The sequence below is a fragment of the Lygodium microphyllum genome, chromosome 2 (assembly GCF_053477565.2).
Source record: "Lygodium microphyllum isolate KBCC chromosome 2, Lygodium_microphyllum_v1.1.10, whole genome shotgun sequence".
Classification (NCBI taxonomy): domain Eukaryota; kingdom Viridiplantae; phylum Streptophyta; class Polypodiopsida; order Schizaeales; family Lygodiaceae; genus Lygodium; species Lygodium microphyllum.
In genome coordinates, this window is record NC_141136.1 from 162449359 (window position 1) to 162466014 (window position 16656).

A 16656-nucleotide genomic window follows, 5' to 3' on the forward strand; every position below is an offset into this window, starting at 1 on the left:
TTTCAAATGCAAGGTCTTCCTGTGGCGGGTAATGATTGGTGGTCTTCCTCTTGCCTCGGCCCTTTCCAAGCGTCGAATCTCGAATGGCAATTGTTTCTTTTGTACCACTACGGAGGAATCGGCCAGACATCGTTTTCTTTCTTGCCCGCTCGCCAAGAATATCTGGTCTCTCTTGTCCCAAATCTGGCGCACAGTGGTGGGGCCCTCACTGACTCCTTTTGATTGGGTTTTTGTGCGCCCAAAGTATCCCACGCCGCCACAGTTACATATGAAGATCTTATTTCCCTTTTTCAGATACTGGGGATGCTGGCACATTTGGACCACCCAAAATGCTTTTCTCTTTGATTCGGCCTCGAATGTACCGCGACATATTGCAAGGCTTAAAGGGCTCTTGCATTGGCAGCTAGATCTCATCAGGCACTTTGACTTGCTCCCTCGGGAGGATTTGCATTCCTGGCATTTGCCAATTGCCTCTGGGTCCTTGCCATGATTGGTGTAGCTTTTCTAGTATACTAGTTTGGGGATTTCCCACACGTTGGCCTACGGTCCTCGTGTCTCTTGTACTCGTGTAATCATGTAATCTTGTACTTTTTCGTAATTAATACAATTACCTTTTACGAAAAAAAAAGAGAGAGAGAGAAGTCATGAAAAAGGTTTTCACACCTAAACACGCACTTTTACAATAAATAATGTATTTTCGCACACAGGGATGAATAATAACTAACAGTAAGCTGCAGGATGCATCACCCTTAAGCTGTTGTTTTTTCATTTTATGTGACCTGAGAGGAGCTTGCTTTGAAAAGTAACAGTTCTTAAATTCACGTGTACATATCATCTAAAGATGCTAATATGGATTGTGCTGAACTTGTTGCTTCACAAAATGCTCTTCCTAATCAATTCTTACATGCTTGGTCCATGCATTTGTGTTCTATGCTTATCTTCTGTTCATATCTGGATTAGGTATGGTTAGAATTGCTCCAATATATGATATAGAGTTCTTGTTAGACTGGTCAGTCCAAGTTTCAGCAACCATATGATACCTGAACATGTTTTATGTGAAGCATTGACATCATGCAAACTGATTATAATCTTATAGGGGTGGTTTACTCGCAGATTCCCCTCTCTGTAGAGACGAGTGCATTAAAGTGGTTGCAATCTCAGCCAGCATACTCACAACTGCTGCCCCGTCTATATTTTTCTCCACGAGGACAGCGAGGTGAAGGTATTATATTTGTGCTGAAGAGCTTGGTAGTTTTTAATGTTTGCAAATACATGTGTGTGTTTGTGTGTGTGGGGGGGGGGGGGGGTGCGTGCGTGCACGCACCTTTGAATGCTAAGAGATTAGAAACTTGAAAAATGCTCAGAGAGGATTCTCAACCATTTCCCTTCATAAACTATCTGCTCCCTGAATAGCTGAGCATGTGAGTTGAATCTGATAAACCTGTGACAACTTACAAGTGTAATTGGTCAGCACAGAAATAATATTTCTCTCTTAAGCAAACCGTATTCTTATCGATTTTGGCTCTCTAGACCATTTGTGCTGCACGCAACCATGCAGAGAATTTGCAAGATAGTGCTTGTCAAACTCATAAGTTCTTTCATGCTCTTCATGCATCTCCTGCTCGAGAGAATATGACTAGACTTCAGGATGCAGAAGGTCAAATGGTCACTGATCCTTAGACTATCGTGAATATGTGTAGGAATTATTTTCTCGACCTTCTTGGTTCTGCTCCTTCACCTTCGGACCAAATTACTCATGCTCACTCAGTTTTCTATGATTTGGTCTGCAATCAGGTTCCATAGGACATGCAAACTACTTTGGAGATAGATATTTCTGAGGTAGAGGTTATGGATGTTTTGTTACACTTGCCCAAGGATAAAAGTCCCGGTTGGGATGGTCTCACCAATGAATTTATTTGAGGTTTTTGCTACCAGTCTGGTGAAACCATTGACGGCCATGTTTCAGCAGGTTTGGAAAACAGGGTTCATGCCTTTCTCGTGGAAAGAAGGACTTATCAAACTGCTTCAAAAACTTCCTTCGCCGTCTATGTTGACACATTGGGGACCAATTTCCTTGATGGGTTCTATGTAGAAAATCTTTTCCAAAGTAATGGCGAATTGGCTCCATAAGCATCTTCTTGCCATTGTACATCCTCTTCAATACGGGTTTATTAAGGGCCGAAACATCTTGCATAATGTCTTGAATGTGCAATTGACTCTTGACTATGCGAGGCACTCCAATCAGGAGGTGGTATTGATTCAATTGGACCTGGAAAAGGCGTTTGATTATTTAGATTGGTCCTTCATTGCAAACCTTATGTCTACTATGGGCTTTGGTACTCTGATGGCTCGTTTGATTTACACCATAAGTGTTGCGGCTTCTTTGCATGTTATGCTGAATGGTGGTGTTATTGAGCCTTTTGTCCTTGCACGCTCTGTGAGACAGGGTTGCCCTTTGAGTCCTCTATTTTTTGCCCTGGCGACTCACCCGGTGCTTTCGATGTTATCTCAGATGGCAGCTTCTACTCAGTTGGCTGGATTGTCTCTTCCTTTTGGCCAGCACTTCATTAGTCAATCACTGGCTGATGATAGCTTTATGATCTTGCGTGCGGATAAGGATAATCTTTGCAAAGCATTGGATGTATGGACTCTCTTTGGGCATGCTTCTGGTCTTCATATGAATGCTTTGAAATCAACCATTCTCAGTTGCACGGAGTCAGATTTGTAGTCACTGGACTGGTAGGGAAGGGTTGTTTCCCGTGGTTCCATTGTCTGGCATCTTGGGTATCCTTTGGGTGTAGCTGTTCGGCCGAAGCAACTGCTAGAGTGGATTTCACAGAAACTGACAGTTAAGTTTTTGTATTGGAAGTCACAGGCTTGGCCTTTCCATGTTTGCCTCAAAGTGGCTCAGACAATTATGTTGCCAATGCTCACATATTTCTTGCCATTGCTGCCTTGGACTACTACTACATTGAATGCTCTTACTCAGTGCATTTGTTTCATGTTATGGAAGGACTCCTTACATGCAGGTATTTCATGGATCTCTTGGTCGCATGCATGTTCCCCCAAACGCATGGGTGGTGGGGCTATTTTGGATGTCGAAACCCATATGCTAGCACTCTGTTGGTCTCTTTTTCGTGCCATGTGCCTGGATTATCACCCGTGGGTCTTGATAGCCCGTTATCTTCTTGATAATCATGGGTTTGTGCATGGTAATACTCAAATTCGGAGCTCCTGGTGGCATGTTCTTAATGCAGACTCTCGGTTCTCTAGTTGTTCATCATCCCTGCTTGCTCATTTGGTATGTTCCTAGAAATTGGTTCTTCAGAAGGCTTAATGGCATCCAACCAAGGATCGATTAGCTACTAACTCTTTTCAACAGGAATTGTTGGCAGCCTCACGATTACTTTCATGAGAAGGAAAACATGAGCTCAGACCAAAATTTAATCGTATGGCAGGTTTGGGCTTGACTTCAGTTCAGATGCCACTCTTGCTAGTCGCAATGTGTTGATATCGTTTGGCATAGCCAGAAGGTGCTTCAGGATTCCTCGTGGATAGCGTGGTTTATGGGGACAGCTTTTGCTGGTGCTCTAGAGTAGACAACCCTTTCCTGCCCTTGCTTCGGATCGTCCCTGGCAGGACTGGAACCTTGCAGGTCACCTGAATTTGGAAAAGTCCTCAACTAACCAGGTGTATCATCTTTTGATTAATGATCATCAATGGCTGGTTACTAAAGCCAATACAGTATGGGGATTGCGTAAATCTCGATCATGGTGGAAGGCAACTGTGATGCAGGGTTGGATGAACAAGACTCCTTTCAAATGCAAGGTCTTTCTTTGGCAGGTCATGATCGGTGGTCTTCCGCTTGCTTCAGCCCTTTCCAAGCGTTGAATCTCCAATGGCAAATGTTTCTTTTGCACCACCAGTGTGGAATCGGCCCCTCATCGATTTATTTCTTGCCCTCTTGCCAAGAAAATCTGATCACTCTTCTTGGCAGTTTGGAGAGCAGTGGTTGGTTTCTCGCTAAGCCCTTTTGATTGGGTATTTACGTGGCCCAAATACCCCACACTAGGTCAGCCACATATGAAGATCTTGTTTCACTTTCTTAGATACTGGGGCTGTTGGCACAATTGGATCATTCGGAATGCTTTTCTTTTTGATTCAGCCTATAATGTTTAGGGACATATTGCTAGGCTTAAAGGCCTATTGCATTGGCAAACAGATCTCATTTGACACTTTGACTTACTTCCTAGGGAGGACTTACTTCCCTGGCATATGGTAATTTCCTCCGCGTCGTTGCCATGATTTTTTGTGATTTTGTTGGAGTTTAGTGCTTTAGAGAGCTAGAGAGATTACATGCGATGGCTTAGAGCCATTGTGTATCTTGTAACCATGTCAACTTGTACCTTTTTTTCGTAATTAATACAATTACCTTTTAAGAGAGAGAGAGAGAGAGAGAGAGAGAGAGAGAGAGAGAGAGAGAGAGAGAGAGAGAGAGAGAGAGAGAGAGAGAGAGAGAGAGGTTGCGTGTCACACCAGCGGCTCCTGCTCGTCGCGGTCCTGTTCGCCATCGGAAGCCTGTCGCCTCTCAGACGACTGCCTTCCCCTGTTGCGTGTCCTCTCGCCCGCCCCTGACGACTGCCTGCCGTGTCCTGTCAGAGAACAGCCTGCTCTGTCACCTGTCCTCTCGCCCGCCCTTGACGATTGCTGCCCTGTCGCCTGTCAGAAGCCATTGTCTGACAGCCACCATCGCTTGCCAGACCTGTCCGCCCTCGCCTGTCGGACGCCACCCTCACCTGTCGGATGCTGCCCTCGCCAGTCAGCCGCCGTGGTCGTCGCCCCCGCGAGAGGCCGTATCCTCTGTTTGTGCTTGAGCCTGCGCCTCTGGGTTCTGCGACCTGCATACGGAGACAGTGCAGCCTTGCCTTTCCACAGAGAGAGAGAGAGAGAGAGAGAGAGAGAGAGAGAGAGAGAGAGAGAGAGAGAGAGAGAGAGAGAGAGAGAGAGAGAGAGAGAGAGAGAGAGAGAGGTGTGGAGGGGAGGACGCGATGGTGGGAGCGAGAAGACGCGTCGCCTGCAGCGTCGCCATCGCCTGGTTCCCCATCGTCAACGCCTGATCGTCTTGTTCCCCGTCGTCGCTTGCAGCTGCCGTCTGGCCGTCACACGCAGGCCCGTCGCCTGCCTCTGAAGCCCCGTCGGCTGCGGCTGCCTCTGGCGCCCTGTTGCCTATCTCCCACGCCCCGTCCGCTGCGGCGGCTGATTCCCCTGCCCCGTTGCCTGTAGGCCCATCGACAACGTCCCCCGCCCTGCTATCGCCCGCCTGAGCTGCGGGCTCTGCACCTGCGTTTTGCCCGTTCGCCCTGTGTGTTAGGGTTTCTGCTGGCGAGGCCCCTGCCCTGTGCCCTCGACTATCCCATGTTGCCGTCGACTGCCAGACCTGTGTTCCACCCTCAGGCCCCTGCACTGTTAGGGTTGCGCCCTGCCACACGCGTTCTTGGGACAGGCCACGACTCAGGCTGACAGGTAAAGCTCCGGTTTCATTGGCTGTGCTTGTGGAATCCGCCCTTGGACAGCGCCGCTGTACAGGAAAGAAAGAGAGCGAGAGCGAGAGAGAGAGTGCGAGCGAGAAGACAGCAGTATGGCTGGCCTGGATATGGATTTTCTCGACCGGACAGTGGCAGCCCTTGGCCCTGATTCCGATGCAGAGGAGCCAGAGGATATGGTGCCATGCACGGAGGAGCTGCCTCCGGGTTCTGAACTGCGGGGTTCTGAACTGCCGCCTGCTGGCAAATGCTCCAAGCATACTTCTGATGAGCCAATGGGTCCTCAGGAACGTTCCTATGCGCAAGTGGCCTTTGATCCTGTGGATTCGCAGGAAATTGGCTGGGAGCATTTGCTAGACTTTGCCAATACTCTGCTTGGTGATTATGTCTAGCATAATAATGAATCTTTTTCTGAAGCGGGAACGGATGATGTGTTGGAAGCCACGGTGGACCCCAAATCAGTCTTGCGATCCTTCTCGGTATATTATGATCGTGCAGTTATACTTTTCTTCACTGGCAGGATCCTGGTGCTGTCGCATATTCGCGAGTGGATGCACCATTTATTGCAAGGGGAGTGTGTTGAGGAGATCTTCCTTGGACCTCGCGGCTTTTATGAGGTGCTGTTGAAATCGGAAACGCATCGAGCTGAGCTCCTGTCCAAGTTGCCACTATTCTTTGATCGCCGCCTGGTCCATGTTGTACCATGGCGCCCCATGGCTGACTTCCAGCGTCTGCTTCAACGCGAATGCCCGGTGTGGGTGGATGTGGAAAATTGTCCGGCGGTCTATTGGCCAATGTTGAAGGATGGGATGGCGGTTGTGGGAATAGTGCTGGTTCCCCCAAGCCTCAGGGCAATGAACCGCAACCGTTTATGCATGTTATGGGACACGGCCAGAAAAAGGTCCGCGTGGCTTCGCCTCAATTGTTTAGCCATGCATCCTCTGCATTTTCGCTTGAAATGGGGCAACTTTGCGGGGCACTGCTTTTCATGTGGTAAATTGGGGCATTTCATGGCTGAATGCCCTGAAAGGCAACCGTCTTTGGAGGATGCGCAGGTTGTGCTGCCCAAGGATGACATGGTGCTTGATGCCCCGCCCTAGGAAGCCCTTCAGTCACCTCGCGTCATGGATAAAGGCAAACAACCGGTCCTGGGTTTGGATTCCCGTCGCACGGACTCGATTGAGGCACGTCCCAAAAAAGGTAAAAAGTTGGATGCAGGCCTGGCAGATCCTGGGCCTACTGCTTCCCAGGATTGTGTGCGCACGTATACGCGCAGAAAAGAAATGGTCACTTCACAGCAGGCTGCGCGTACTACGGCCCTGTCTGCCCCTCGTAATCAGGCTCCAAGGAAAGTCTATACCGACGGCCCCAAAGGCCCTCCTGCTAAGCTGGCGTTTGATACCAAAGGTAATGTGATTAGACCCTGGGATCGGCGTTATCCCCGCCCCACTCCCAAGGCAGTGGATTTACCTTCTACCTCTAAAGCAGGTCGCCAGAATTCGTTTGCAGTATTGGCTGATTTTCTGGATGAGAGCGTCCTAGATGCTCTCGCGGAAAAGGTGAAATCGAGGCAACAGGCGCCTCGTTCCTGACTTGCTTTTTTGAAGATATGTGAAGATAGCCACGTGGAATGTGCGAGGCATTTGCTCTCGCCATAAGCAACATGCCATGTGGACCGTCTTGCATGACAACCAGTGGGATGTATTGTGTGCAATTGAGCACAAAAGTCACGGTGAAGCAGGAAAAGTTGTGGATTGTCATGGATTCCGTCTGTTTTATGCAGGCACCCATGCTACGCACTATTCGGGCGTGCTGATGATTGTCCATGAGAAATATCAGCGTGTCCTTATTAAAAATGATGTGCAAGGCCGCTTTCTGGTTATCAAAGTCTTATTTGAAGGAGAGATTTTATGGTTATTGGGCCTCTATGCTCCGAATGATCCCGCATACCGACGGGATCTTTGGTCCACTTTGCAGGGCTCCATGTCACTTGGCGGAAGGGGGTTTTTGATGGGAGATTTCAATATGTGTGTTGACTCTTCTCAGTCCACTTCAGGGCATTTGGTAATGGATGCGCCGGAAAGCCGGGTGTGGAATTCCTTTGCTTTGCACGTACTTAAGCAGGATCTTTGGTCGTGGCTTCACCCTTCTTTTTCAGGGATAACTTTTCATTCCGCACAATATGCAACTACTTGGTCGCGGCTGGACAGAATGTATATCATGCAGGGGGACGATTTTCTTCCCGAGATGCTGGAAATGAAGGTCTTGCAGCAGTATGCGTTGTCGGATCATTTCCGCCTCCAGCTGGAGATGCGAACACAATCTATTGCACCTTTTATGCAATTGCTGGGTAGGCTCCCTTTACGTTTCAACTCCTTTTATTTGAAGCATTCAATTTTTCAGGGCTATATGCAGCAATTGATTGAGAGGTTCTTATTGGACTTCGCCTCTGAGGGCTTGCCTTCATTTGCACGGTTGCTCTCTAATGTACAGCGGGTTGCTCGGCAGTATGGGATCCATCATGCCTCGCTTTGTCGCCGTCGTCGATCTGCAACAGAGGAGTTACTGGCTTTGGTCCGTTCCTTGCTCCTGGATTCCCCAGATGATGATTTTGTGCTGGCATTGGAGAGGCGTTTGGCCCATCTTCTTCAAGTATTTCAGTTGAAATCTTATCAGCACGCCAAGCTGCATAACTTGACCTACACATTGCAAGATAGTGCCTGCCAGTCTCATAAGTTCTCATCCGCACACATGGCACTCCGACTTGCTCCCTTGGGAGGATTTGCATCCGTGGCATATGGCAATTGCCTCTGGGTCGCTGCCATGATTGGTGTAACCTTTTTAGTGCATTACTACGGGGATTCCCCACACGTTGGCCTAGGGCCCTTGTGTTTCTTGTAACCAGGAAAAAGAGAGAGAGAAAGAGAGAGAGAACCTCTTCACATGATGGCTTTGTGTCATCATGTATCTTGTAATCAAGTAATCTTGTATTTTTTTTCGTAATTAATACAATTATCTTTTACGAAAAAGAGAGAGAGAGAGAGAGAGAGAGAGAGAGAGAGAGAGAGAGAGAGAGAGAGAGAGAGAGAGAGAGAGAGAGAGAGAGAAGCGTGTGCACGAGGTCTAGTGATGGCGGACCCGTGACCTAGCGACCAGGTCGTCGCATTTGCGCAGCCCTTGCCCTCGTCGGTTGTTGCAGCCCGCTCGTCAGTACCTACGTCAGTACTTGCGCCAGTCGAGCGTGGTGCGTCGTCAGTCCTTGCCGCCTTCGTCCACGACCAGCAAATGCCCGCCTTCGTTCAACATGGACGTCTGCCCGCCTTCGTCCACGCCCAGTGTCGGCCCGCCTTCGTCCAGCCCTGACCTGTGCCTTGCGTAACGCACGCGTCCCGTCGCCTGTACCTGGAGCGCCTGAGGCCTGACGTTTGACGCGCTTTACGCCTGACGTTTGTCTCGCCTCCCGCCTGACATCTGTCCCGCCTGTCAATCGCTGCCCGTCGCAGGTACCTGAAGCGCCCTGCCACTTTGCACTGCCTGTGCCCGATCTCTTGGCGCTTGCCTCGTTGACTGCTCTGTGTCAGCGTGCAGGCCGGCCGTTGCTATGTGTAAGCCTCACCTGTGGTTGACCCGTTGCCTGGCACCTCGGTCTATCTGCGCGTGTTGGTCTTGTTCTCTGTTGCAGTCCAATTGCTGCATCCGGGTGGTGCACTGATTTTGCAGTCCCGCCTCTGATCAGAGAGAAGCAGGGTTGGCCTGGATATGGGTTTTTTATTGAACAAACGGTAGCCGCTCTTGTCCGGATTCTGATGCAGAGGAACCGGAGGATATGGTGCCATGTACAGAGGAGATGCCGCCTGCTCTTGACTTTCAACCTGCAGGTAAACGCTCCAAGCCTACGCCCGAAGAGATAATTGGTCATCAGGATCGTTCGTATACTCAGGTGGCCTCTGATTCTGTGGATTCCCAGGAAATTGACTGGGAGCATTTGCTGGAGTTTGCCAATATGTTGCTTGGCGACTATGTCCAGCATAATCATGAAGCTTTTTCTGACGCGAGAACTAAAGAGGTTCTGGAGGCAACGGTGGATCCGAAAACGGTCCTGCGCTCTTTTTCAGTGTTTTATGACTGTGCAGTTATACTCTTCTTTACTGGCAGGATCCCAGTGCTTTCCCATATTTGCGAGTGGTTGCATCATTTATTGCAAGGGGAGTGTGTTGAGGAGGTTTTTTTTGGACCTCAAGGCTTCTATGAGGTACTGTTCAACTAGGACAAGCATCGGATTGAGCTCCTGTCCAAACTACCATTATTCTTTGATCGCCGCTTGGTCCATGTCCTGCCATGGCGCCCTATGGCAGACTTTCAGCGTTTGCTTCAACGTGAGTGCCCGGTGTGGGTTGAGGTGGAAAATTGCCCGGCTGTTTATTGGCCATTGTTAAAGGATGCCATGGCCGTAGTGGGAACGGTCCTGGTCCCCCCAAGCCTAAGGGCAATGAATAGAAAACCGTTTGTGTATGTTATGGGACACTACCAGGAAGAGGCTTGCGTGGCTGCGCCTTAATTGCTCTGGCATGCATCCTTTACATTTTCGCTTGAAATGGGGTAACTTTGCAGGACACTGCTTTTCGTGTGGTAAATTGGGACACTGTATGGCCGAATGCCCAGAGAGGCAACCGTCTTCAGATAATGTGCATGTTGTGCTGCCCAGGGATGACATGGTGCTTGATGCTTCCTCACAGGAGGAAACCCAACCACCCAGTGTTTTGGATAAAGGTAAACAACAGGTTTTGGGTTTGGATTCTCGTAACAGTGAATGGATAGAGGCACATCCCAAAAAAGTTAAGAAATGGGATGCTGCTTTGCCAGATTCTGGGCCTGCTATGTCACAGGATTCAATGCGCATGTATATGCGCAGGAAAGAAATGTTCTCTTCACAGCATGTTGCGCGTACTATGGCTCCTGCTCCCCGTAATCAGTCTACGAGGAAAGTATATATTGACCGGCCCAAGGGCCCGCCTGCTAAGCTGGCATTTGATTCTAAAGGCAATGTGATTACACCCTGGGATCGTCGTTATCCCGTGCCACCCCTAAGATAGTGGATATCCCATCTACTTCTAAAGCTGGCCGGCCGAATTCTTTTGCAGTCTTAGCTGATTTTCTGGATGATGGTGTCCTTGACATTCTAGCTGACAAGGTGAAATCGAGGCAAGCGGTGCCTCCTTCCTGATTTTTCTTTTTTCAGATATATGAAGATAGCCACGTGGAATGTGCGAGGCATTTGTTCTCGCCATAAGCAACATGCCATGTGGACTGTCTTGTATGAGAATCAGTGGGATGCCTTGTGTGCGGTGGAGTACAAGAGTCACGATGATGCAGGAAAAGTGGTGGATTGCCATGGTTTTCGCTTATTTTATGCAGGGACACATACTGTGCATTATTCTGGAGTACTTATGATTGTCCATGAGAAATATCAGCCTATTCTTATTAAAATTGATGCGTAGGGCCGCTTTGTGCTAATTGAAATTTTATTTGAAGGAGAGATCTTATGGTTGCTGGGCCTATATGCTCCGAATGACCCTTTATCTCGCCGGGATCTTTGGAAGACTTTGCAGAGCTCCATGTCAGTTGGCAGAAGGGGTTTCTTGATGGGAGATTTCAATATGTGTGTTGACGCTTCCCAGTCCACTTCAGGGCATTCGGTGATGGATGCTCTAGAAAGTCGGGCGTGGAATGCCTTTGCTCTTGCGGCTCTTAAGCAAGATCTATGGTCTTGGTTACATCCGTCCTCTCCAGGGTTTACTTTTCATTCAGCGCAGTATGCATCTACATGGTCGCGGTTGGACCGAATGTACATCATGCAGGATGATGACTTTCTTCCTGAGATGTTGGAAATGAAAGTATTGCAGCAATATGCATTGTCCGACCATTTCCCTCTCCAACTTGAGATACTGGCACAACCTATTGCACCCTTTATGCAGTTGTTGGATAGACTCCCTTTACGCTTCAACTCTTCTTATTTGAAGCATTCAATCTTTCAGGGCTATATGCAGCAATTGATTGAGAGATTTTTATTGGACTTTGCCTCTGAGGGCACAGTTGCTTTTCAACGACTGGTCTCTAATGTGCAACGGGTCGCTCGCCAGTATGGGATACATCATTCCTCTCTTTGTCGGAGGCGTCGCCATGCAGCGGAAGGCTTACTGGCTTTGGTTCGTTTGCTTCTGGTGGATACCCCAGATGATGATTTTCTATTATCATTGGCGCAACGTTTGGCCGATCTTATCAAAGAATTTCAGTTGAAATCCTATCAGCAGGCCAAATTACACAATTTGACTGACAATTTGCAAGATAATGCTTGCCAGACTCATAAGTTCTTTCGCGCCTTGCATGCTTCTCCTGCTCGAGAAAATATGACCAGACTTCAGGATTCAGAAGGTCGCATGGTTACTGATCCGCACACCATTGTTGATATGTGCAGGAATTATTTTCGGGATCTTCTTGGTTCTTCTTTGTCGCCTTCTGACGAGGTTACGTATGCACGTTCAGTTTTCTATGATCTGGTCCGCCATCAGGTTCCACTTGATATGCGAGCTACCTTGGAAGCAGATATTTGTGAGGAGGAGGTTTTGGATGTTTTGTTACATCTGCCCAGGGATAAAAGCCCTGGCTGGGATGGCCTCACCAATGAATTCTTTGAGTACTCGGCTACCCAACTAGTGAAGCCATTGGTGGCCATGTTTCAACAGGTTTGGGAAACAGGGGTCATGCCTTCCTCATGGAAAGAAGGCCTTATCAAATTGCTTCCAAAGGTTCCTTCGTCATCAATGTTGCAACAGTGGAGACCAATTTCATTGATGGGCTCGATGTATAAAATCTTTTCCAAAGTCCTGGTGAATAGGCTCCACAAGCACCTTCCAGCTATTGTGCATCCTCTTCAATATGGTTTCATTAAGGGACGCAACATTCTGGATAATATCTTAAATGTGCAAATGGCCATTGACTATGCAAGGCACTCTAGCCAGGAAGTGGTATTGATTCAGTTGGATCTGGAAAAGGCCTTTGACTATTTAGATTGGTATTTCATTGCTGAACTTATGTCCGCTATGGGTTTTGGTACGCGGATGTCCCGGTTGATCTACACCATCAGTGCCGAGGCTTCTTCGTGTGTTATGCTCAATGGTGGGGTTACAAAGCCATTTGTCCTTGCACGCTCGGTGAGACAGGGTTGCCCTTTGAGTCCTCTCTTCTTTGCCCTGGCGACTCACCCGGTTCTTTCAATGTTATCTTCCATGGCAGCTTCTGATCAGCTGGCCGGATTGTCTCTTCCTTTGGGGCAGCACTTCATTAGCTAATCTTTGGCTGATGATAGCTTTATGATTTTGCGTGCAGACAAGGACAACATTCGCAAGGCATTGGATGTTTGGACACTCTTTGGTCATGCTTCGGGTCTTCGCATCAATGCCTTCAAATCAGCCATTCTCAGTTGCATGGAGTCGGATTTACAGTCATTGGGTTGGCAGGGTCAGGTTGTTCCCCGTGGCTCCATTGTCAGGCATCTTGGGTACCCGTTGGGTGCTGATGTTCGGCCAAAGAAGCTACTGGAGTGGATTTCACAGAAACTGGCAGCTAAGTTTATGTATTGGAAGTCTCAAGCGTGGCCCTTTCATGTCCGCCTCAAAGTGGCGCAAATAATTATGTTGCCAATGCTCACATATTTCTTGCCATTGCTGCCCTGGACTCCTACTACTTTGAAGGCTCTCACTCGCCCTATTTGTTTCATGTTATGGAAAAAGGATTCATTGCACGTAGGTATTTCGTGGATTTCGTGGTCACATACATGTACCCCCAAACGCTTGGGTGGTGGGGCTATTTTGGATGCTGAAACTCATATGCTGGCCCTTCGTTGGTCACTTTTTCATGCTATGTGCGTGGATCATCACCCGTGGACCATTATAGGCCGTTATTTTCTGGAGGATAGCGGGCTTCGACATGGCAATACACAAATTCGGGGCTCTTGGTGGCATGTCCTTAATGCAGACTCTCGGTTTTCCAGCCTTGCCTCCTCTCTATTATTGCATTTGGTTGGCTCCTGGAAAGCGGTGCTCCAAAAGGCGAGCTGGCATCCAGCGGAGGACCGCTTGCATGCTAACTCCTTTCAAGTGGAATTGTTGGCAGTCTCAAGATTACTTTCGTGGGAAGACAAACATGAGCTTTGAGCAAAATTTAACCGCATGGCCCGTCTGGGGGTGTCTTCAGTTGCGGACGCCACCCTTGCCAGTCGTAATGTCTTCGCATCGTTTCGTAGGGCCAGGAGACTTTTCAGGATCCCGCGGGGCTACCATGACTTATGGGAGCAGCTTCTGCTGGTACTTCAGGCCAGGCAACCTTTTCCTGCCCTTGCGGTGGATTGCCTTTTGCAGGACTGGGACCTTGCAGGCCGGTTGAGTCTGGAAAAGGCCTCTACTAATCAGGTGTATCATCTTCTGATGAAAGATCATCAATGGCTGGCTGTTAAAGCTAATTCTGTATGGGGTTTGCGGAAATCTCAGTCATGGTGGAAGGCAATGTTGATGGAGGGCTGGTTGAATAAGACACCGTTCAAATCCAAGGTCTTTCTTTGGCAGGTGATGATTGGTGGTCTTCCTCTTGCCTCGGCCCTTTCCAAGCGTAGAATCTCGAATGGCAATTGTTTCTTCTGTACTACTACTGTGGAATTGGCCCGGCATTGATTTATTTCTTGCCCGCTGGCCAAGAGGATCTGGTCGCTCTTGTCACAGGTTTGGCGTACAGTGGTGGGGTCCTCGCTCACCCCTTTCGATTGGGTTTTTGTGCGACCAAAATACCCCACGCCGCCAGAGTTGCATATGAAGATCTTGTTTCACTTCTTCAGATTCTGGGGATGCTGGCACAATTGGACCACTCAGAATGCCTTTCTTTTTGATTTTGCCTCTAATGTAGTGAAACACATTGCCCGGCTTAAAGGTCTCTTGCATTGGCAGTTAGATCTCATTCGGCACTCGGACTTGCTCCCTCGGGAGGACTTGCTTACCTGGCATATGGCAATTTCCGCTGGGTCTTTGTCATCACTTGCGTAACTTTTGTGTAGCTTAGTACTGGGATCTTACACGTTGGCTTAGAGCCCTCGTGTATCTTGTAATCATGAAAACTTGTACTCTTTTTTTGTAATTAATGCAATTACCTTTTACGAAAAAAGAGAGAGAGAGAGAGAGAGAGAGGGAGAGAGAGAGCTTAAGCGACATTTGGTCGTTCATACAGGACAGTCTTCAGAGGTTCTTTCCTTTGCTTGTGTTATAGCCATTGGATCCTTGGTGTGACTGGAAGTTTGTGCTTCTTGATGATTTGGGAAAAGGTCAGCTAATCAGATATATCATCAGATGGTGTTGGAGGTGATTGATTTTCCTGCACATCTTTGGCGTCATCTTTCTTTGGTTTTGAGAACCCTTGGTGAGGTGTTGGTGGAGCCTCGGTTGGCCTCCCGCAATAAGAACATGGTTTGTATGCTTAGGGATACAGGAAAACCTCGCCCGACCAAAATTCATTTTGAGGTTCCAGGCTTGCAAATGTTGGTTTATAAGTTGAAATGGGCCACATTTGTTGGATACTGTTTTAGATGTGGCCAGTTGGGCCATTTCATTTCAGAATGTGATAGAAGCCTTGTGGTATTGCAACGTTGTATGGATCCTGACATGGATATGCAAGAACATTATCCCTAGTAGATGGTTCAGGAGCTAGAAGTTGATTCTGTGTCGCTTGTCCAGCATGGACATGATGATGGAACTAAGGATGTTTCCCAAGCTGGTATCGAGCGTGCATTGCTTTTGGTTGGTCGGAATTTGCCTCCTCAGGATTCTTGGGTCATTGTGGTTAGATGTAGTGCTAGACAGGAGTCTCGTTGGACTCTTGCCGCCACCTCGGCATCCCATCACTCAGACTTTTCAACGCAGAGGTAGGGGATTCTATATGAAACCTCAATCTTCACGTGTTCCTACAGTTGGTGCAGATGATAAAAGGGCTTCTAATTCTGCTTCACGCTTTGACACGCGTGGGAGGCTTGTGCCTCCTTGAGATGTTTTCCGTTCTCAGCAACAACTATTTCCTTCTCATGGTTCGATTGTTAGTTTGTAGAGATTAGATATTGTAGATGTGATCCGAAGTGAGATGGAGAGATTTCAGGCAGCTAGAGTCGTTGATGTAAAAGGGAAAGGGAAAGGGAAAGTGGTGGTTCAATAGTTTTCTCGTCTATGAATTATCATGAAAATTGCTTTATGGAATGTTAAAGGTATTTCTTCGGGCAGTAAGTAGTATCGGTTGTGAAAAGTTGTGTTAGTTGGACATTGAGATGTTTTTTGTGCTATGGAGCATAAACATCATGCTTTAGCAGGATCTTTTTATGTATATAGGATTATTGAATCTTTTTTAGTGGTCGCGTTCCACATAAATCTGGAGTTATGTTGGCCGTCAGATTCACATGCATTGAATGGTTGAAATGTAGAGTTTCAATCCCTACAAGAAGAGGAATATGCTAAGTACAAACTTTTGAGCAAGCCAAAAGCTTTACATGATAATAATTGTCAATCTCATCAAATTTTTGCTCGATTACACCACAAATACAATTGGGAAAATATTGTGCATTTTATAGATGACCAAGGTGTTATGGTGACCGATCCTGCTTCCATCATTCAGATGTGTGTTGACGTTTGTAAATCATTGTTGGATCCATAGGAGATTCTTTTTGATGTTGCTCACTTTGCTCACCGATAGATTTGTGATTTGGTTAGTAACCAAGTTAAGTCAGAATGGGTTGATTTGATGAAGGTTGATATTTCAGAAGATGAAGTTTAGAGGTGGTGTCCCAGTTGCCACGAAGGAAAAGCCCTGGTGGTTGGGATGGGCTTCCTAATGAGCTGTTTTCAGCTCATGTTGAGCAGCTTAAGGACGCAATAACTCGCTTGTGTCAGCAAGTGTGGAATTATGGTATGATGCCTTGAGATTGGAAGATTGTTGTCATTCAGTTATTGCCTAAGGTTTCCTCTTCAACCTCTTTGAAACAATGGAGACCCATTTTTGTTATGGGTTCTTTATATAAAATCTTCTC

At 47.7% G+C, this 16656-nt stretch overlaps 1 protein-coding gene across 5 annotated transcripts in view; it reads left to right on the forward strand.

Moving 5' to 3' along the window:
* The window catches only part of PHYLLO (2-oxoglutarate decarboxylase/hydro-lyase/magnesium ion-binding protein), a 309033-nt gene that overhangs the window by 46562 nt on the left and 245815 nt on the right, over positions 1–16656 (forward strand). For all 5 annotated transcript variants that reach the window (XM_087700941.1, XM_087700921.1, XM_087700906.1 and 2 more), the window contains exon 3: positions 1114–1222. In XM_087700941.1, the coding sequence (XP_087557067.1) occupies positions 1114–1222 (109 nt within the window). The remainder of the gene's footprint in view (positions 1–1113; positions 1223–16656) is intronic.